The 22,500-nt window shown below is 40.6% G+C and overlaps 1 protein-coding gene across 7 annotated transcripts in view; it reads left to right on the top strand.

Moving 5' to 3' along the window:
• nrxn3a (neurexin 3a) overlaps positions 1-22,500 on the top strand; it is a 299,346-nt gene that overhangs the window by 59,995 nt on the left and 216,851 nt on the right. For all 7 annotated transcript variants that reach the window (XM_083551015.1, XM_083551016.1, XM_083551017.1 and 4 more), the window contains 4 exons: positions 7,964-8,265; positions 10,459-10,620; positions 20,031-20,469; positions 21,829-22,212. In XM_083551015.1, the coding sequence (XP_083407141.1) occupies positions 7,964-8,265; positions 10,459-10,620; positions 20,031-20,469; positions 21,829-22,212 (1,287 nt within the window). The remainder of the gene's footprint in view (positions 1-7,963; positions 8,266-10,458; positions 10,621-20,030; positions 20,470-21,828; positions 22,213-22,500) is intronic.

Raw genomic sequence — 22,500 nt, 5'->3', positions numbered from 1 at the left:
TGTGTATGTTTTATCAGGTAGAGTGGCAGGCGATCAGGGCTAGATCCAGAAAGATTCTGATTTATGTAAGCCGCTTGTCTGCATTTTCCAATTAAATGTCTGATTATAAATCCCAGTCCAAGGTCCAGGAAATGACATCATGGTTTTCAGATGCCACATGATCCTAAAGGTGTGGTGCCTTGTATACAGAGTTAGCGATCTAACAAGTGAAATTGGTCTTTACATCATAGTATTTGCATAATACTCATGAAATTAGCTCAATTGCTAATACTGCCTATGCTAGGCTACTGACAGACACATACAGCTAATCAGGCTAGCAACTCACACGGTCGTCAATAAAGCTTGAACTGTGTATATTATATGATTGTTCAATAAGCATTTAGATGTTACGTTTATAAAAGATGCAAAACTGCAAAGTTTCCACAGACACACATTATTTTTTATAGGATTTCATTACTGTTGATAAACCAGTCTTATAATAATGTTTAGATTTGTTTTGTTTTGCTCGTTTCAGGTTATTAGGAAATGCATGATGAAGTAATAATGCTGACAAAAAAATCATTAAATACATGCATGCATGCATGCACTTGGTGCATTAAGACCGGGACCTTATTTGTTGTCTTTGAATCAAGATTCTTGTTAGTGTATGTATTTTATATATAAACACAATAAACACAAACCCCAAAATAAGTTATCCACAACGTTTCTGGTTTAAATGCTCCTTCAATTTTAGCGTGAGAAAAATGAGGCCCGGTGAAGATACCCATCCTTGTGGTTCTGAATCTGCACTACTGAGTCACTCAGTCAGTCAATCAGCCAGACAGAAAAATAGAATAATACCATGACCTATTCTTAGCTGAGCTGCTCAGCATTTCCTTACCTCATCACTTTGATTATTTATGAGCTGACTATTTGTCTCCCATGCTGACTGTATTACCGCTGCTGCTTGCTCCCTGTTTGACATCACGCCTTTGATGATGACAAGCATTTGTAGCATACCGCCATCAAAGATTCAAGTGGGAGTCATAAATCCGTACAGAGAGCACTTTCTGGCAACTGTCCATTTTGTCCTGCGAGGGCTGAAAGTGCAATTGATCAAAATGTTGCCTTCGCTTCGAGGGCTCTCGTCCTGTAATGGCCTCCCTCCTAAAGCCGCCTGGATTTATTGCAGCCATAACTGCACTACTTTTCCTATGCTCCGATGCCTTTGGCATCTTCCACATGTTCCTCTGGGTTGGTGTGTGCTCACATGTGTGTGTGTGTGTGTGTGTGTGTGTGTGTGTTTTAAAACACACACCACACTAGAACACCATTACCATTATGATTCGATAACAGTCTCAGTCCCCAGTGTCCATTCAATCGTATAAATATGTTTTCATTAAGATTTCATAATTCGGCTCGTCGGCTGTCCGGCGTGCGGCCCAGACGCTCGTCTCCATCTATTTTAGCATTACGGCGCAGATTAAAAGTCCTTTGTCCTCTCCTAGTGAGGGTTTTCATTAAAAAATCTCTGGAGATAGGTTTGTTTTGAGCTGAAAGGGAACCTCAGGGAAAACCGCCGGTCCGTGTTCACTTCTCACGCTGCTTCCATTTTGCACTTTCAGAGAAAGTCATTTCACCCATACGCCATGCGCTACTCATCTCTATTATTATATACCACATTCCACTACTGCTGAATGTCTCTCTTTCTTTCTCTTACACACACACACACACACACACACACACACACACACACACACACACACACACACACACACACACACACACACACAACATTTTTTGCGTGTAATTGAACGAGTTTTGTAAGCTGCTCATGTTGGCTTTATAAGAAATCCATGAAATACCAGAATGGTCTCGTTTTTATTTGAACAGCATTGTGTCTCTTTTTTGCTATTCCTTTTTTTTTTTCATACACTTTCATGCCTTTCATGATATTTTGACATTACAATATAATTTTTTAGAGTTTATTTATGATTCATACATCATTTTTTCCCTCTTTATTTTATTTTATATTTCGTGATATTTTTTTATTTTTTAACATTTTTTGTATTTATATATTTACTTTGTTTCATTGTGCTCGTTATAATAGTAATAATCTAATCATAATCATATGTTGTTTATGTATTCTATTATTATATTTTTATGTGCATCTTGCTCCTTTACACATTTATAGTGGCTTGCATAGTATTTAAGTATACACTGTCCCTTAATCAGGATTTTACGTGGGAATGTAGTTCAGTTTAGTTCAGTTTATTAATTCCTATAGAAAAAGTAGGTTTGCAGAATACTCGCATAATCATTAAACAATTTCTATTTTGCATGTGTACATTTTTTTTTTTTATTTAATTGAATTTAAGCAAGCAGCTAAAATGACCAGTCTAACTGACCATCAGTTAATGGTAAATGATAAAAAGAATTTAAGAATTTAATTGCTTGTATATATATATATATTGTATATATATATATATATATATATATATATATATATATATATATATATATATATATATATATATACAGTGAGGAAAATAAGTATTTGAACACGCTGCTATTTTGCAAATTCTCCCACTTAGAAATCATGTAGGGGTCTGAAATTGTCATTGTAGGTGCATGTCCACTGTGAGAGACATAATCTAAAAAAAAAATTCCAGAAATCACAATATATGATTTTTAAACTATTTATTTGTATGATACAGCTGCAAATAAGTATTTGAACACCTGTCTATCAGCTAGAATTCTGACCCTCAAAGACCTGTTAGTCTGCCTTTAAAATGTCCACCTCCACTACATTAATTATCTTAAATTAGATGCACCTGTTTGAGGTCGTTAGCTGCATAAAGACACCTGTCCACCCCATACAATCAGTAAGAATCCAACTACTAACATGGCCGAAACCAAAGAGCTGTCCAAAGACACTAGAGACAAAATTGTACACCTCCACAAGGCTGGAAAGGGCTACGGGGAAATTGCCAAGCAGCTTCGTGAAAAAAGGTCCACTGCTGGAGCAATCATTAGAAAATAGAAGAAGCTAAACATGACTGTCAATCTCTCTCGGACTGGGGATCCATGCAAGATCTCACCTCGTGGGGTCTCAATGATCCTAAGGAAGGTGAGAATCAGCCCAGAACTACACGGGAGGAGCTGGTCAATGACCTGAAAAGAGCTGGGACCACCGTTTCCAAGGTTACTGTTGGTAATACACTAGGACGTCATGGTTTGAAATCATGCATGGCGCGGAAGGTTCCCCTGCTTAAACCAGCACATGTCCAGGCACGTCTTAAGTTTGCCAATGACCATTTGGATGATCCAGAGGAGTCATGGGAGAAAGTCATGTGGTCAGATGAGACCAAAATAGAACTTTTGGGTCATAATTCCACTAAACGTGTTTGGAGGAAGAAGAATGATGAGTACCATCGCAAGAACACCATCCCTACTGTGAAGCATGGGGGTGGTAGCATCATGTTTTGGGGGTGTTTTTCTGCACATGGGACAGGGCGACTGCACTGTATTAAGGAGAGGATGACCGGGGCCATGTATTGATAGATTTTGGGGAACAACCGCCTTCCCTCAGTTAGAGCATTGAAGATGGGTCGAGGCTGGGTCTTCCAACATAACAATGATCCGAAGCACACAGCCAGGATAACCAAGGAGTGCCTCTGTAAGAAGCATATCAAGGTTCTGGCGTGGCCTAGCCAGTCTCCAGACCTAAACCCAATAGAGAATCTTTGGAGGGAGCTCAAACTCCGTGTTTCTCAGCAACAGGCCAGAAACCTGACTGATCTAGAGAAGATCTGTGTGGAGGAGTGGGCCAAAATCCCACCTGCAGTGTGTGCAAACCTGGTGAAAAACTACAGGAAACGTTTGACTTCTGTAATTGCAAACAAAGGCTACTGTACCAAATATTAACATTGACTTTCTCAGGTGTTCAAATACTTATTTGCAGCTGTATCATACAAATAAATAGTTAAAAAAAATTATACATTGTGATTTCTGGATTTTTTTTTTAGATTATGTCTCTCACAGTGGACATGCACCTACGATGACAATTTCAGACCCCTCCATGATTTCTAAGTGGGAGAACTTGCAAAATAGCAGGGTGTTCAAATACTTATTTTCCTCACTGTATATATTGCTATTGTTACCACCTCTCCCTGTCACCTTCTCTGCATCACCTCCGTATTTCCAAACCATGTTATAATGCTTTCAAAATAAACCCTGTAAAATATCAAAAGCATTCTGCTATGGACATCAAAAGAAAGTAAATTCTCTGTTGAAGCTTCTTGCTTACATAATCAGTCCATGATATACCAAGATATCTACACAGACTTTCCCTACACATTGAAACTGGGGAAGGCCAGTAAAAAAACCATAGTACTTGGTGATAGTTGCTCTGGTGTAAGATGAGCACTTCAGGGCGTGCTCTTATTGGCGAGGATTCGACTTGAAGTTTGCCACAGGATGTCCGAGACATCATCTTAACATTACACTGTTGATTCTTTTTGTAGCATCATGTCACATAGGGGTTAATTCCAAACTTGTATAAGGGTAATTTGCAAATATTACACTCATGTCTGATTCTAAAAGCAATGTTTGCATTGGCAGATTTTGTCACCCTACAACGAAATACTGTATACACACACACTTAACACAGTGGCATGATGTTTCTTGTGATCTGTAATATCACATTGGACCTTCAGTGTGGGCAGTGACTCAGTCATTAAGTATTAAGTGGCGCAGGATTGATGGCGGAGGGAAGCAGCTGGTGGTAAAGTGGGCTGGTGTCTTTAGCAAAAACAACACTCGCTTTAATTAATAATTGATCACCGCTCCATCCACAGAGACTCCCGGTGACATCTGATCTGTATTAAGAGATCGGCGAAACTCCGTCGCAGAAACTCCCCGCTCAAGGCTGAGCTCTGAATGTTTAGATCTGGATTTTTGAATCAATATTTTTTCCTTATTTATGAACAGCTACAACTGAAGCACATGCGTACGCATTGAAAATCGCAAAAAGTTACCAAATTAGAGATGAACTCTAATAGAAACAAGTCTAGTGCTATTAATGCTGAAGTTTCTGTTGTTGTTTTTTCCTGGAAGTTGCATGACTCTGTTTGGCCTAATCTTATAAACTCTACTATCTTAGTATTATAGTGTAGGCAAGTCCAACATGAATAGCCCATGCGGCACGTAAATCACAAACCTCCCTCACACAGACTTTATCATCCTTCAGGGAATTTTGCTTGGAATAGTTTTGGAATGAAGACACTATAAAAAATATATGCTGTTATAATAAGCTTTACTCTTCTGGGATTTTGAGGAGATTTGTGCTCATTCAGCTACAAGGGTGTACGTAAAGTCAGGTACTGATGTAGGTGAGGTGAGGAGGTGCCTGGGGTGCAGACAGTGTTCACATTCATCCCCATAGGGTTGGAGCTCTACAGCAGGGGATCTACCATATAGGCCTGGAAAAGTCAGGTGTCACAATACTTTTGGAAATACAATCTAGCTACCAGTCCACCTATGTATGACATACCAGAAAAAGCATGGAGATGTTTAGGAGAGATGTAGTGGAGTTTTTAACCAGATTGTTCGACCAGATTCTGGAAGGTGAGAGGATGCCTGAGGAATGGAGAAGGAGTGTGCTGGTACCGGTTTTTAAGAATAAGGGAGATGTGCAGACCTGCAGTAACTACAGGGGAATAAAGTTGATCAGTCACACCATTAAGTTATGTGAAAGAGTAGTGGAAGCCAGGCTGAGAGAAGAGGTGACCATCTGTGAGCAACAGTATGGTTTCATGACGACGAAGAGCACCACAGACACATTATTTACTTTGAGAATGTTGATGGAGAAGTATAGAGAAGGTCAGTAGGAGTTGCATTGTGTGTTTGTGGATTTAGAGAAAGCATACAACAGGGTGGAGAGAGGAGATGTGGTATTGTATGAGGAAGTCTGGTGTGTCAGAGTGAAGTGTGAAGTAGGAACGACAGACTGGTTCAAGGTGGAGGTTGGACTGCATCAAGGATCGGCCCTGAGCCCTTTCCTGTTTGCAGTGTTGATGGACTGGTTGACGGACGAGGTCAGACAGGAGTCTCCGTAGACTATGATGTTTGCGGATGATATTGTGGTTTGTGGTGAGAGTAGTAAGCAGGTTGAGAAGAGCCTGGAGAGGTGGAGGTACGCGCTGGAGAGAAAGGGAATTTAAGTCAGTAGGAGTAAGACAGAGTACATGTGTGTGAATGAGAGGAAGGGCAGTGGAGGGGTGCGGTAGCAGGGAGAAGAGGTGGAAAAGGTGGAGGAGTTCAGGTACCTGAGGTCAACAGTGCAAAGTAATGAAGAGTGTGTTAGAGAAGTAAAGAAAAGAGTGCAGGCAGGGTGGAGTGGGTGGAGAAGAGTGATAGCAGGAGTGATTTGTGATAGAAGAGTATCTGTGAGAGTTAAAGGGAAAGTTTATAGGACTGTGGTGAGACCTGAGATGTTGTATGGTTTAGAGACAGTGGCAGTAATTAAAAGACAGGAGGTGCAGCTGGAGGTAGCAGAGCTGAAGATGTTGAGATGTTCATTGGGAGTGACGATGATGGACAGGATTAGAAACGAGTTTATTAGAGAGACAGCACATGTAGGACGTTTTGGAGACAAGGTAAGGGAGGTTTATGGATGTGGTGAGGGAAGACATGCTGGTAGTTGGTTTGAAAAACGCAGATGTAAAGGACAGAGTAGTACGGAGACGCATGATCCACTGTGGGACCCCTAATGGGAGCAGCTGAAAGAAGAAGAAGACGAAGCAGAAGAAGAAGATCTCTGTGCAAAGAAATTTTATTTTTATTTGCCACATGTATAAACATGCACAGTCTGCCACGTAGTTCAAAGCTTATTATAGAGTGGTCTTTGATGTAAAAATAAAAAATAACAAAATAAAAATAGAAAAGAGGAATATAATTACATTTATAATACAATTCAAAATAATTGCAAAGTGAAAAATGTACAATAAAAATAGAAAGAGAAAATGGAGTACATCTGGAGCAGAAACAGTGTGATTTCCTTATGATTATAAACTAATAAAGGTAATACAGTGCACCTGTGCAAGATGTATAGTTTTGTGTGTTGTGCAAAAAGCACATTGTGTTACTGAGTATTGTGCAAAAAAAAATCCCAGATGGAGATATTGAGTGTTTTGCATTGATAAAAATCTCTGCTCATATTATTTAAATATAAGTCAAAAGAAAGTTGAACTGTGACAGAAGTCCTGTTATAAAGACAGAAATTATTTACTATTTAAATGACCTCAGTGTATTTGATGCGTAAGTCCTCGCTGCAAAAATGAAATATGAGGAATAGCCAATTGTTGGTTGCCTACAAAATGCTAAGCGACTATTCGGCTGGGTGTTCCGTCCACATTTCCATGCAGACTGCACCACAGCTGGACTCCAGCACTGGCCATGATGAGCAAATCAGCTCCAGTAGCTCAAGAGCCACCAATCAGCTTCCAAGCCTTGGTGAATAGACAAAAAAAAACAAAAAAAAACCGCATGCCTTCTCTGACAAGGCCATTACACCAGATGTTATAGATGTTGATTAGTTAGGACAAATAAATTCTTGGACTTCTTTTGTGTGTTTGAGAAGCAAATATGTAAGCATTTCCATCACTATTGGTCAGGTGATGAAGGAGGCTGAATCAGTTTGGTCGAGCATACTGATGCCTGATGCTTGAAAAAATTCGCACATTCGACGCAATGTTTTTTTTGTCTAGTATAAATGAAATGCAGCGCTTTTTCCCGATGATGCAGCTGTCGACAAATTTGATTGCTTTAAACATGTTTATTTATGCACTTTCCTTTTAGGAGTGCACTCATAAATTCAGCAGGTGGTGTATTTTTTTTTCCATTTTCTTTCAACAAGGTTATAGAAGTGATCTGTAGAGTTACAGAGAAACTACCAAACTTACTTGGTTCCATTCTTTTCCAGCCCGCGAGGAGAACGTGGCCACATTCAGAGGCTCGGAATACTTCTGCTACGACCTCTCGCAAAACCCCATCCAGAGCAGCAGTGACGAGATCACGCTCTCCTTCAAGACCTGGCAGCGCAACGGGCTGATCCTGCACACGGGCAAGTCGGCCGACTACGTCAACCTGGCGCTGAAGGACGGCGCCGTCTCCCTGGTCATCAATTTAGGTTCTGGAGCCTTCGAGGCCATCGTGGAGCCAGTAAATGGCAAATTCAACGATAATTCCTGGCACGATGTCAAAGTTACACGCAATCTCAGACAGGTAATGTTCAACAGGCAAAGCGTCAAGGGTTCACCTTTCTAGTGGTATCCTAGACCTGTTTTCTTTCGTGAAGATCTATTATTTGCCTTTTCGTTACGATTTTCTAGACCTTTTTACCAGGGTCTTCACTTTTCACCTCAAGCTAAGCCCCTTTAAGCATTAACCTCCGTCATAGGCCATCAGTGGTGTGATGGCTGCAAGAGGTTGCCTTCGCTCGTTTCCTCCCTCTCCCTCTTTTATTCTGTAGATATTCTCTTCACTTGGGTGAATAGTGCTTCTTATCAGGGTGGCAGGGAGACGCTTCAGCCAAGCTCAACCGTGCCATTTACCCACAGCCAATTTTTCTCAGTTTAAATTGCTCAGTGCACCGACTGCATTTTAAAATATGTAAATGATTTGCAGTGGTTTTGCTCCTCAGCACTGGATATTTTTGGCGCCGGCCAACACAGGGGTGACGCACCCCCTGAGCTCCATCCATCAGCCTCTACACACATCTCTCTATTTTGATTTATTCATACTTAACGGTTTTTTTTACACCTTAGCTGGAAATAAAGGGCAGTGCATCTTGAGAATCATCTGCTAAATTGGGGAAAGCTGGTTATCAGCTCTCCAACGTGATATCCGAGGAAGTTCAGTAGATTGAAATTCATGCCATGTATTAAAAACGCTGTATAGACACAACAATTAAGATGATGTCGCTAAATACTCTCGGTATTTACAGTATAAGTGCTTTGAATGTAAGTATGATGTTTCTCACACATTCAACACACACATCCGGTGCTGCTATTTTAGGAGTAGGAGAGCGATAGCCCTGAATCTTGGTCTTCTTTCTTTCTTTTTTTCTTTCTTGCTTTCTTTCTGTCTCTCTTTCTCCCAATTTCACTCTTTCAACCAATTTCACTCTTTCATACTTTGCTGCTGAATGGAAAACTAACCACTCATGGAACACGTCTGTTACACTAACCCTTACCTGAAAGACTAATGAAGCTCCCTGAATTCATCATGGGTTTTGTTTTGATTTTTTACATCATTTTTTTCTTGACAGCTCTTTTTGTTCACTGTTTAATTTCCTTTCTTCCCCCCTTTTCACAAAGCATTCAGGCATTGGACACGCTATGGTAAACAAACTACATTGTCTGGTAGATATCATTCCTTTTGTCCTTTTCTTTTGGTTTGCCGTGTGCTCTTCTGGCCCTCTTCCTTTTTTTCTTTGACTTTCTTTCTAAACGTCATAATCGACTATCGACCAGAAAAAGGAAATGGGGTTGGCATTCTAGGTGTTCTTCACTTTTCTCCTTGTCCTGTTTTCTTCCTTCATCATGGCTTTTACTTCTTTTTTTATTTCCTGGCTTACTCTCTCTAAAATTTCCTTCTCCTTTCTTCGAAAAGACCTTGATATGTGATTTAGTAGGCTGTAGTGGTTTAATAAAAGCCTTTCTGTTTGCGGGATACTGTTGACGAAACTGGCAGAAGCTTTCCACCAAGAAACAGAGTGCATAAATGCAAAATATGAACAGCCAGTGGGCAAGGGAGCTCTGACAGTTGTTTCCAGTACAGACTTGCATGGCACGCCAAATCATCTCCATTTTTTTCACTGCTGTTTTTTTTTTTTTTTTGGGGCTCCTCACCACTAACAATTTCATCTCCCATTATTCCTTGTGTAACGTACATGTCGTTATCTTCTCATCTTCCTCAGTGCTTTCACATCTATGGCTTTCCTGTTCAAGTGCATGTGTGTTTACGGCTTGGCTTTGCATGCAGCATTGGTGTCCGTGTCCCTTACACATGAAACACAGGTCATTAAAACCCACCAATAGTTTACCTCCTGCTTGCTCATCTGTAAAAAATAGTAAACCATGCAGCACATTTTGGAAGCATGCTTATCAATGTCTGAACTAACCAATCAAAAAAAAAAAAACATTGACATTGTACTAACCTCCCAGACCTAACCAAAATCCCAAAGTAGGAAACCCATTTCTGACACCATCAAAGATAAAGAAAATATGCCGCTGAAATATTTTCTTTACCTGCAAGAATAGTAGTGACTGATAAGAGCCCAGTGCTGCTCATTTATCCCCAGTGTTCCACCAGACAACTGCTCCTACTCCTACCAATGGCGTTCAGAAAGTCACAGGTTCATAAGTGTCATCAGTGGATCTCTCCCCTTCCTTTCTGTCATGTCCACCCTGACAGGTCACTATCTCAGTGGATGGCATCCTCACCACCACAGGCTACACACAGGAGGATTACACTATGCTGGGCTCTGATGATTTCTTCTACGTCGGAGGAAGTCCGAGCACCGCTGACTTACCTGGTTCGCCTGTCAGCAATAACTTCATGGGCTGCCTCAAAGAGGTAGGTGATGTCACTTGTAAGATGAGTTCCTGCTCTGTTCTTTTTGTTCCTGCTTTGGGTTCTCACCTGCACACTGCTTTTCAAATGGAGCATCTTTTCTAAATGGGGTTCTAAGGATTACCATGCAACCAACAAAAGCATCCAAAGAACCCTTGAGCGTTCCATAATGAGATGATATCATAATAACAAAAGGTTTAAAAAAATTTATAAATAATCACAGGCTAAAGCCACAAGAAGGTTTAGATCAGAACTCATAGACTTGTAGTTTCTTTTCCAGGCCACAGATTAAAAGGTACTAGAACATGGAAACAGGTCCTTCAAAGACCAGGTGAGAAGGTAACACCATTTAATGGGAAACATGAAACCATTCATAAAGAAAAAAGGGATTCAATCTGGTGTATTGCAGAGATTTTCTATATGATCCTTAAAATCCTAAACAAAGCCTTCAACAAGCTTCATCAAGGGTTCCGTATGTTCATTCGTATCTAGAGATTTTTCTAAATGGGGTTCTGAAGATATCATGTAGGGTTTCAGATGAAAGCACAATAACAAAAGCTTCGAATCACAAAATATAATCTTTTTTTAAAGAGTGCATAAATCTATCAAAGGCTAATGAGACATAATGAAAACATTAACTACAAAATGGGTTTAGGTGATCACAAGTGATGGTGCCAGAATAGGGCAATATGTGCCAAAGCCCGTGCCAAACAGGAAGCTTTTTGGATGGCTGGTCAGTGCATTAGTCACAGCTACTGTAGGTTCTCCTCTCTCGCTCTCCAGCGCTGTTTCGCAGCTCATCTTGAAAAATATAACAAGTTGGAATGGAAAGTTGGAGCAGTGTAATAGATTAAATAAAGCTTATCTTCTGAGAAGGACAGAGTGGACATCAGTTTTCCATGGAGCTCCACTATAATGAAATTCACTGGGCTTCTACATTTTCTCATGACACGAAATTGTTTCAGCTGTATTTAATTTGGCTTTTCAATTGCTGTAAATCATTTGATTAAGGTTGAGCTAGCCCAGAAAAGAAGCTCGGATGATTGGGTGAGATGAGATTCTGCATTCTGGTCTTTGTCAAGATTCCGGTGTGACGTGAGTGGGTCGGTGTGAGGGGCTGTAATCCGGAGGGAAGAAATCTCCAACTACTAATCTCATGAGATGAGCTTTATGTAACAGATCTTTTACAGTATTGAAGAAATTCTGATGCCCTCATCCTTACATCGGACAGTGAACTTGAGCTCCTTCACTCCTGGAGGCCATAATTACTAAATGGATCATTCCTTAATTTAGCTGAGAGTGGGTAGTTAATCTACAGAGAGATTAATTTGACGATTTTCAGTAAACCTTGGCCGAAAATCATATTTCACTGTCTGTTGCCTTTACGATGTCTGTAAAAATCTAAAAGTTCATCTATCACTTCTAGTTCAATTTGGATGTTAACTACTGCTCCCAGCATGCTGCCCAAATCCTTGCACTTTATAGTTTAGATAAGGGGTCATTACCAGGACCTATTTTTACCCAGATTCTAGCAAAAAAGTTCTGTGATTACACTAATTTGTTTAGTGTGATGTAACCGGTGCTTGTGTTCCTGGAGCTTGAAGAGTTCAAGAGAGATGTTTAGCTGCTAAAACCCTTTCGTACATCGTTTGCCACACTGGACTATTTTTATGTTACATTCTTGGTATTGAGCCAGGTACGATATTAATTTATGCATTAAAGATGCCCTAAATACATCAATGTAATCATCTTTTTCTTGGACTGGGACCAAATTCTGGTCAAAAGGTTTGGGAACTTTGTTTGAAGCATATTTGAAGCAATAGGTCAAGATCCAAACAGCCCACATAAAATAAATATGTGTACTTTTACCCAAGACCACCCCTGAAACCAGATCTGGGGGTGTTCCCATAAAATCCTCTGGTGATCAGAACCCACACAGACATGTGTAGTGCCCAAAATGGTGCCTGGAGCCACCTTATATATCTGTATATATTTTTTAAAAGAATTACTTCCCTACAGCTTTTAAACTCAGACACTATAGACTCTGTAGGTCTATGGGAACAACCCTGGACCTTTGGATTACAGGGGTCATGTTATACAGGACCATCGAAAAATATCTACTATTAGATCTTTAGAGCAACAACTAGCGGTCTGTAGAGTGGAGTCTTAACAACAAGGGTTCTGAAAACATAGCATCCTTGGTATATATTTGGAGATTTGGAGATGTAGGAAAAGGACAGGAGGTTGTCTTTAGCCCAGATCATTGAGGGGGAATCACCATAAAACCATCTGAACCTTTATTTAAAAAAAAAAAAGTAGTCAGTTTTTGAATACTTTTAGAAACAGCCCTGGAAACTACTCTACAGAGATCAGTCATGACAGGATGTCTGTAATTTTTGTGTATATTCAGTCAAAATAAAGCAAGGAATATTGACATGAAGTTTAAACGTGATCAGGAAAAAGGGTTTTGTAGGTAATGTGCTGGTAAAAAAAAAACAATAATGTCAAATTAATTACTAATCGAGAACAAAAATAACATGAACATCAGCAGGAATCACTGATGTGTCTTAACTAGCAGAATTCACCAATGCTACATTCGAATTCTAGAGTATTTAGCACATTAGCAAAAGTTAAATCATGAGCAACTGTTTGAAGCTAACATTAAGTAATATAACAGCAGTGAGCTTCGGAATTGAGACCAAACGGTCACCATTTCCTGAACGTTTTCAACACCCCTTCTGAGAAGAAAACACACCCAGTGTTAAAATACTTTTGTTTCTCGTCATTTCCCTCACGTTCCTCTCTAAATAAACCTTTAGCTAGCCTCTGAAACATGCTGACTCCAATTAAACACAATATTTCATTTTGTAGACAGGAGTTTATAAACAAATGTGTAAGTTGAGGCCATTCGGTAGCAACTAAAGAGAAATCCCTTGATATTTGAGGAGTACTCCACCTTGTGGCATGGGATGCAAACTACAGCTAGTTAAACCAGCAGAAAAACATAGCAATTCACAAAGGCCCTGTTTACACCTGGCATTTACAAGCATCCCAGGTGATCAGATCACAAATGGACAGCTGAGACACATCTGACCACTTATGATGGCATTTCATACATCGTTTCTGCTAGATGAAGGATGTCATGCACATTTATTAAGTCAGTATTCTGCTTCATTTATTGCTTTATTCACAGTCTTTATGTGCTTTTATTTTTAGGCAGGAATGTCCTGTGATATATATCTAATGTATCTTTACTGTCAGTATCACACAACAATGGAACTGCTAAAATAGTAGGATACAACAGCAAATCCACTTTTCATAATTTTTCTATAATAGAGTGATTTTTTTAAATATTTCTTTTGGTTGTTACATTTACAACCTACAGAGTGTGGGACAGGATTTTGAAAAGCATTTCACCTTTAAGTGGTGTCCTTCCTGCATCAATCCACCTTTTAATACCATCATTATGACAACAAGAATGCAGAAACAATCAGTATTGTAGAGAATCGCAGTAGAACAGGGCACTGCATCGCAGACAGGAATCTCATACAGTGAGAATGAATGTTATTACTAAAGCAAGAAACCCAGTGAACACAATACAACACAACACGTCTTTTCACTGTAGCTACAACTGCACCACCGCATACATCATCTCCAGCAGAAGCATCGATATTCACCTCATAAAATTACCCCCCTGGACTTTTTAGCATTTTTTTCGGTGCATTATGGTTTTCCTGGAGATTTGAAATGAAGGCAATTTGTGTGTTTTTGGTGCAGAGAAGAAAAATTCTAAATTGTTCATGAAAAAAACTGTTTTGGCCGAATCTTTCCTCACGATGCCCACCTTTTCTTGAAAAATCCATCTTGTAAATGTCCTTGTAAGTGTATCTGCGTCCAAATCAAAAGGACGTGAACATGTCAACCTGTTCTGATGACCAAATTGCAGTTTGATTGGTTAAAGCAACAGCTGCGAGCAACAAGAATTTATGCTAAAGAAGCCTCACTACTGATTGGATAGCAATTGGCCAGCAGAGGGGGCCTTGTGTCTGGCCCGCCATTGGTTAGAATATTTTCCTGTGTGTGTGTGTGTGTGTGTGTGTGTGTGTGTGTGTGTGTGTGTGCTTGAGGCACTAATGACCAGTGAGAACACACTCTCTTGAGCAGCACTGGAGCTAGACTCCACAATACACACTCTCTCTCACTGACATGTGCATGGTGCCATTATTTATCACCATGCTGGTGTCTAAAAACACACTCCTGTCCTGCTGTCTGAGCTTCTGAAACCTGTCCAGTTCTCCAGCTGTGAAGTGGGTCAGAGCAGTCGAGATTTGTACAGATGGGTCAAACCACTGTGTGCACTCTTCCCAAACCCCCCCCCCCCCCCCTCCATCTCCTCCAGATGTTCAGTTTGAATAAGTCATGTTAGGAGAGGGATATCTGGAATGTAGCCAGCTCCAGAAACAGCTGTACCGTTTTGCCACCGCTGTTTCTGGATGTAATGAAGAAAACATGCTAGTTATTACAGGTAGTTGTAGTGGAAAGGACACTGGCAGGAGATTTGTGCTGCTATTTTAGCCCTGGTAAGCTTAAAATATTTCAATATTTAAAGATATAAATGTGTAATTTTTTATATTCTTAACATTTATGGCGTTTGGCAGACGCTCTTATCCAAAATGACTTAATTAATCTCTCAGGGTTTCTGTAGGTTTCACAAAGACTTTTTAAGACCATTAACACACACACACACAAATACGTTGTTATTAACTGGCTTTAACCCAAGCCCTAAATTCATTGTTTTCAAGCCAACTATCGCTAAACTTGCACTTCCCCAAAGCTGAAAAATAGCATCTACTTTACATCCGTGCTAAAATCCAAGAGAGATTATAATCCAATATTCAATAACAGAAAGCTGATTGGCTGTTGCATGTTGGTTTCATTTGTTGTCGTAATACAGTGAATTATATTTGGACTAGCAAAGGAAAAAAAAACTACAACACAACAGAAACTAATAAACAAAAAACATTTAAAGGGCTTCATGAGCATTTCAATGAGCAGTAGACGCAGCTTTACATGGACATCGCAAAATCAAGAGCTGTTTCAAACTATTTAAGACCTAGAACAGCGAATTTAAGACTTTAAAGGCATAAATTATTGATTTTTACATTTTTTGTAGACTTTTTAAGACCCCACAGAAACCCTGAACTGTGCAGCTATGGGTTTCAAGGGCCTTGCACAGGGGCCCAGAAGTCCAATGCCTTCCGATCTAAGCTACTACATCCCCTTATTTTCTTATTATGCTCTTAAATGAATGGCCTCGTTGAGTTTTAAATACCAGATAATCCAAAATAAATTTTTAGCATCATTTATTCACTTTCAATAAGCAATAATTCACCTTCTCCTGTTCTGGATAGTGGATCTGTAGTCTATTCCAGTAACACTGGAGATGAGACAAGAACACATGGTATGATAAACACCAGTTCGTTACATGACACATTTATTCCTATGGGATTTATAGCCATCAGTCCACTGGCACAATTTTTGGACAGTGGAGAAGCTAAAAGAAACCATATATATAAACCATATAACGGGAATATTGCTATAGACCGGATTCATGCATGTTCGATCTTTTTTTGTTGTAAAAGGTCAGCAGTGGATTCTTGGATGTTATTGTTAAAACTGGTTTTACACAATAAACACAATAAACCTGGATATACAATAAAACTTCGATAGTTATTGTGGAATCTCTGTATAAAGGCACAAGATTCACTAAGTTAATATAGCAGTAAGAAGTAAAACAATGTGCAGCAGCAACACCCAGGATTCAACAACCCCAAACCCAAACATGAAGAAAAACGAATCAGCATCGAACTGTCTGTCTTCTTTTAGCCCTGAGAACTGATGAAAAGCACCAACCGAGTGCCACCTGGCATCCTTGACTGGTGGATAATCTATACCAATTTCCAACTTTTCTACAGCTTGGCCTGGGAGCCATTAATTCTAGCAGAGCGGTGGGCAGGCTTTGTAGGCAGAGATTTATAGTACAGGCAGACAGCTGTGGATGATGAATTGGCAAGTCATCGCAGGCCGACCACAGACAGAGAGGGGGCTACAAGCACGCACAGACCCATGCATGGCCATTCTCCCAGCACACCACACTCCATGCCAATCGAATCTGCAACCTACAGCCTTTCACTCCTTCATACCACGATGGCATTTCCAGTGGTATTAATATTGTCAGAAAGCAGCTTGACAGAATACCAAATGTGGCTTTAGATCCATGCTGAACAGACTAGTATTGACACTGGTTAGAAAAACTCTCTGAGATGACATCAGGAACAAAAACGGACTTAAAGGAGATCCCATTTTCTTTTGGAGCAACATCAGTGCGATTATGAACATTGACGCCATGCAGTTGTCTACTGGTGATGGGGATTTTGGATCATTTCAAGGATTTGGTTCTTTGAATCTCCATCATCAAATCTTTTCTTAAGTCATTTAGTTAATTTTGTTCCTTTGATCAGAAATACATGTCTATATACACCGACTTTGACTTTAGTTCCAATCATTGGACGTTTTTAGTACAGGTAGTACACGGTAAATGGTGATAGGGGGACGAGCTGGGTGTCTCAACACCCATCACTGGAATGGCAATTCAGTCACAATTAAGCAGTGGATGTTACAACATTTTTTAATTGCTAACTGATAACACACCTGACGTTCTTTTATCACGTGACTCCCATATACTCTATGGGGTTATACTGATTTGAAATGTATTTATTTTTACAAAAACAGAGGTCAAGACATTTGAGTTACTTAGTCAGTTAAAACAACACACTAATGGAAGTTCTTCGAAACCTGTTGCCTGGACCCCTTATTTCACGTTTCAGCGATGTGCCATGGCCCCCAAGGTCTCCTGACTTGTTATCGTGTGCTTTCTTCCTATGAGAGTACCTGAAGAGCTGTGTGTACATTCACAAACCCCATCATTTAAATGACTTGAAGGATGCCATCTGACAAATAAGTGCTCATGATTGACCAACAGCTGTTAGCCAGAGCGATGGACAATTTCAAGCCAAGGATTAAAAGCTGCAATCAAAAGGGTGGTCTGCATCTAGATGACATTATTTTTTAATTGAATAAGTAACTCAAATATCTTGACCTCTGTTTTTGTAAAAATAAATACATTTCGAGTCAGTATAACCCCATAGTGTATATGGGAGTCATGTGATAAAAGAACGTCAGGAGAAGCTTGTTCTGTACTGCACCTCCATTTCCCCCTTTCCAGTTTATTTCCAAACAAGCCTGCAAGGTGAGATAACAGCTTGATGAAATTCGACTCCACATATTCAAACAAGTATTATTCAGCCATTGCGCCCAGTCGGCCTTCACATTCGCTCAATCCGTTTCATCTACAGACTTGAAATAGGCACATGCTCTCGCCGAGTCTGTTCTAGTTCCTCTATAGAAGAAGGCTCAATTACTCCCCATTCTATTACCTTATGTCCCGGCAGACACACCTTACACCAGGTGCAGATAGATAAAGCGACGCTATTCCATTCAAATGTCACGATGGCATTGCTGCTGTTTTTCAAGGCGGCCTTGACTCGCCAGTCTTCACGCCCAAGGGGACGAATATTTGTTCTCCGCACCGATGTTTTTCAACCCTGGATGATGCCGGTAACCTTTCTGCGGCGATTAATCACCCCTCTCAAAGTCAATTAATTCAATTTTGTGCTTTTGAGAGGATCGTTTTTGACAAACAGTTTACACTTTCGACACATGAAATGTGATTTCAGAAGTCCAGAGCAGATCGCTTCCGAGAGGAGAACGGACAGTTCATGGGCAGCGGCCCAGCTGGAATTAGCCAGCTGACATTTCAGGTGCTGTTTGAGTTCATCAACGTGACAGCGCTTTAGGACGATTTAAACCGAGGAGGATTAGCTGTCTCGCATGATGAATGGAGATCGCTGGGATGAATCGCGATACTAAAAACGAATGGGATTAACACTGGGAAGGCGTGCACGAACGTATAAATAAAAATAATAATAAATTTTTATTCAGATTGTTCATTTATTTTATTACAGAGTAGTGCCACTGCACAAAATACCTGAGAGGGAACTAACTTGGGCAGTAAATGTAAATGGATAAGTGTAAAAATATGATTCGTCTTTTTTTTTTTTACAAAAAAACCTCCTCCAAACCTTATCAATCATGAATAAATCATTGTTTATTTCCGAATAATAATGAATAATAATGAGATAAACATTTTTCCTTCAGGTTTTGTGTAAGATTCGAACAGATGCAGTGCAGGGCAACTTCCAGAACTGACCAATAGAAAGTGTTTGTGTTGTGTTTGACACAAAAATAGATATGGCGACAATCTGTTTCCTGCCATGAGGAAGTGTATTGTGTGTACGTATGTGTGATACATGGTGTTTGACCTATGCACGGCTGTGCTTGAGGAATGGATCACTGCAAGGATGATGGTGTTTATGATCCCACTGATAAAGGCTGCTGGAAGAGAGACTCGTCCTCCATGGGGACAGCAAACAATCCTTCAGCTCGCTCGTTCCTCCAGGATGCCGGAGAGCGATGGCCTGATTTTACAGCCAGGATTATCTATAATCTCAAGGCTGGGAAATGTGGCTGATGACTGCACCTAATCCGAGCGTAAATCCAGGCAGCCCTGCGGCACAGAAAAGATCTACATTCGGAGAGAAAAGCTGGTGATTTTGCACCTCGACAGAATCTGACGCTGCAGTTCCAAGGTGTTGCTGGTGCAGGAGAATGTGTGTGTGTGTGTGTGTGTGTGTGTGTGTGTGTGTGTGAACTGGAGTTTTTTTTTCCACTTTACCTGACAAACACAACCCAGTGGCGTGACGTGATATTTTTAAACGAGTCGAGGGGAAAGTCTGGTGCTTCTGCACTCTTTGTGATAGCGAGTGCTATCACAGGTTTTTTTTCCTCTCCGTCTTTCTTCTCCGTATTAGCATAGCTATCAGAAAAAGCAGACGCAGATACACACGGTACCTCGGCTGTAGTCAGTTACCATTGAGAGCTATTCATTGTGAAGAAATGACCTGACCTATTGGTATTAGCTCTGGTTCTGCTTTTCAGCGCTGGGAAACTTCTCCTCAGAACTTCACCACAAAATCACCTGTTGCAGTTTTTCCACTCCATTTCCCACTGCCAATAGAAATCAGAAAAATCAGCCTGGAGGATGAGAGTGAAATGTGCAAAGTGCAAGCATGGAAATGTTCCACGTTTGTTTTAGGAGTTCGTAGTAAAAGTGACCTCCTGGTTCCACAATCCATCTGACGGTATAAGACTGTGGAAAGGACATTATTCATAATCACACACTCCGGTGCTCAATAACTGAACCTATCAGTGATTATTTCTCTGTATTAATGCAGGTTGTGTACAAGAACAACGACATCCGCTTGGAACTTTCCCGGCTGGCACGCATCGCGGACCAAAAGATGAAGATCCAGGGAGACGTTGTGTTTAAGTGCGAGAACGTGGCCACATTGGACCCCATCTCGTTTGAGACCCCCGAGGCCTACATCAGCCTCCCGAAGTGGAACACCAAGCGCATGGGCTCCATCTCGTTTGACTTCCGCACCTCGGAGCCCAACGGCCTGATCCTGTTCACACACGGCAAGCCACAGGACAGGAAGGTGGCAGGGAGCCAGAAGAACGCCAAGGTGGACTTTTTCGCTGTGGAGCTTCTGGACGGGAGTCTGTACCTGCTGCTGGACATGGGCTCGGGCACCATCAAGGTCAAAGCCACGCAGAATAAAGTGAACGATGGCTCGTGGTACCACGTGGACATCCAGAGAGATGGCCGATCAGGTCAGTGTGTGTATTTTAATATTCCAGCAATGCAGTTTTTTTATTCACTTCATTAAAACGGCATCTTCGTTTCAGTGAGAAGCTCACAGCTTTTTTTGTGGCAAAAAATAAATCATATTGTGTTATCAGCACTTAACAGGAGATATGCTAACTAACTAACTAAATAAATAAACAAACATCAGTGGTGATGGTTAATTATTTGCATTTTAATAGTTTTAGCAAAACCGAGAGACACATTTTGAGAGGAAAAGCCATTTATTCCTACATCATTCCTGCTTACATATATTTTTTCCTTCCTGTGTTCGTTTCCTTGCATGCTCTCGGCCTTGATTCCTTCTGCACACAGCCGAATCGATCAGCAACTTCTCCGTATCAGTCCATACCACATGCTTGTGGGAAAGGTCTCAAAGGATATTAATAATGCAGCTGATTAGACAATGGTGTTCATGGGACCAGGCCGTGTCACTTCTGCAGAGATTAGCTCTATTGATCCTTTCCTCTTTACTCCGGCTGCTTGGTTTACACTTTAGTACATCTGTGTGTGTGTGCAGGTGTGTGTGTGTACAAAAGCTAGGTTTACACAATTCACACCCGCACATCAAGGTCATAAACACTGGATAAGACTCAATACACCAGAGACCAACTGCTACCCCTCTTTTCTGGTATAAATGTTTCTAGAAGGGCTAAACTCTCTCTGTCTTTCAAAGATAAACAAGACGTCAATATGAGGGCTTGTTTTTGTGGAAATCCACGTCAGATTATCGACCGTTTTATTCCGGACTGTATTTTGTGCTACTAAGAGCAAGAGCACCCCCAAGAGTAAGGATAAATTCACACAGAATTTGATTAAGTAGCAAGAAGTGAGTATGCAGCTGATTTCTTTTTCTCCCAGACTGTACACTCATGCAATCTATCAGAAGCAGTCGTGTCAGGGAATTACACAGAGCAGAACTTCATTGGTGTATGTGCATTTCAGTCGTAAAGGGAAGTGAAGTGTACATTGCCATCGTAAAAGATTTTTTGGGAAATGCCCAAAAGAGGAGAAATTGAGGAGAAATAGACTCAGCAAACACCGACCAATCAGAATACACCTTGACAATACACATGATGTAATTGTATATATTTATAACAAACTTATAAATTACAATGTACAAACAGATTCTTTCAGAACTGCTTTATTTCTGTGAAGCTGCTCTAAGACAATGTACATTGTTAAAAGTGCTTTACAAATAAAAAATAAATTGCGTTGTATATTTAGCGAATTTTGTTTTGTTCGAAAGGGATGAAATAAATTCAAAGTGTATTTCAAAGTGTATACCTACGAAGAATACAACTTTGTGTTATCGTCTCTTTCTGTAGGTACTATATCCGTGAACAGCCGCCGTACCCCGTTCACAGCCAGCGGCGAGAGCGAGATCCTGGACCTGGAGGGTGATATGTACCTTGGTGGACTTCCTGAGAATCGAGCCGGCCTTATCCTGCCCACGGAGCTCTGGACCGCCATGCTTAACTACGGCTATGTAGGCTGCATCAGGGACCTGTTCATCGACGGGCGCAGTAAAGACATCAGGCAGATAGCCGAAGAGCAGAACGGTGCCGGACTCAAACCCTCCTGCAACAAGGTGTCAGGGAAGCAGTGTGAAAGCTACCCGTGCAAGAACAAGGGGGTGTGCAAAGAGGGCTGGAACCGCTTCATCTGCGACTGCACTGGCACTGGATTCTGGTCTCGTACCTGCGAGAGAGGTGAGTGCAAGCGTGTTTATATCTGTTTAAAGCAATTTTGGCAATTTTTTAAGGATGAAAATGCAAATCATTGTGCATTTGCAGCAATTATATGGAACAACAGCTAAAACACACTCGGAAAGGCTTCCAATGTGCATTTACAACCTTTTCAGCCAACTCTTTGTGCCAATTTTTACATTTTCAGATAAAAGCAAGATTTCCATATCAGTTCCATGTCATTTTCATATTCCTGCAGTAATACTCGAAAAATATAGCTATTAAAACCTTTTCTTTGTCGATTTCTTTTGT

This window comes from Silurus aristotelis (genome assembly GCF_946808225.1).
Source record: "Silurus aristotelis genome assembly, chromosome: 9".
Lineage (NCBI taxonomy): Eukaryota > Metazoa > Chordata > Actinopteri > Siluriformes > Siluridae > Silurus > Silurus aristotelis.
The sequence above is the reverse complement of the archived record's forward strand: the minus strand, read 5'-3'. Positions and strand labels throughout refer to the sequence as shown.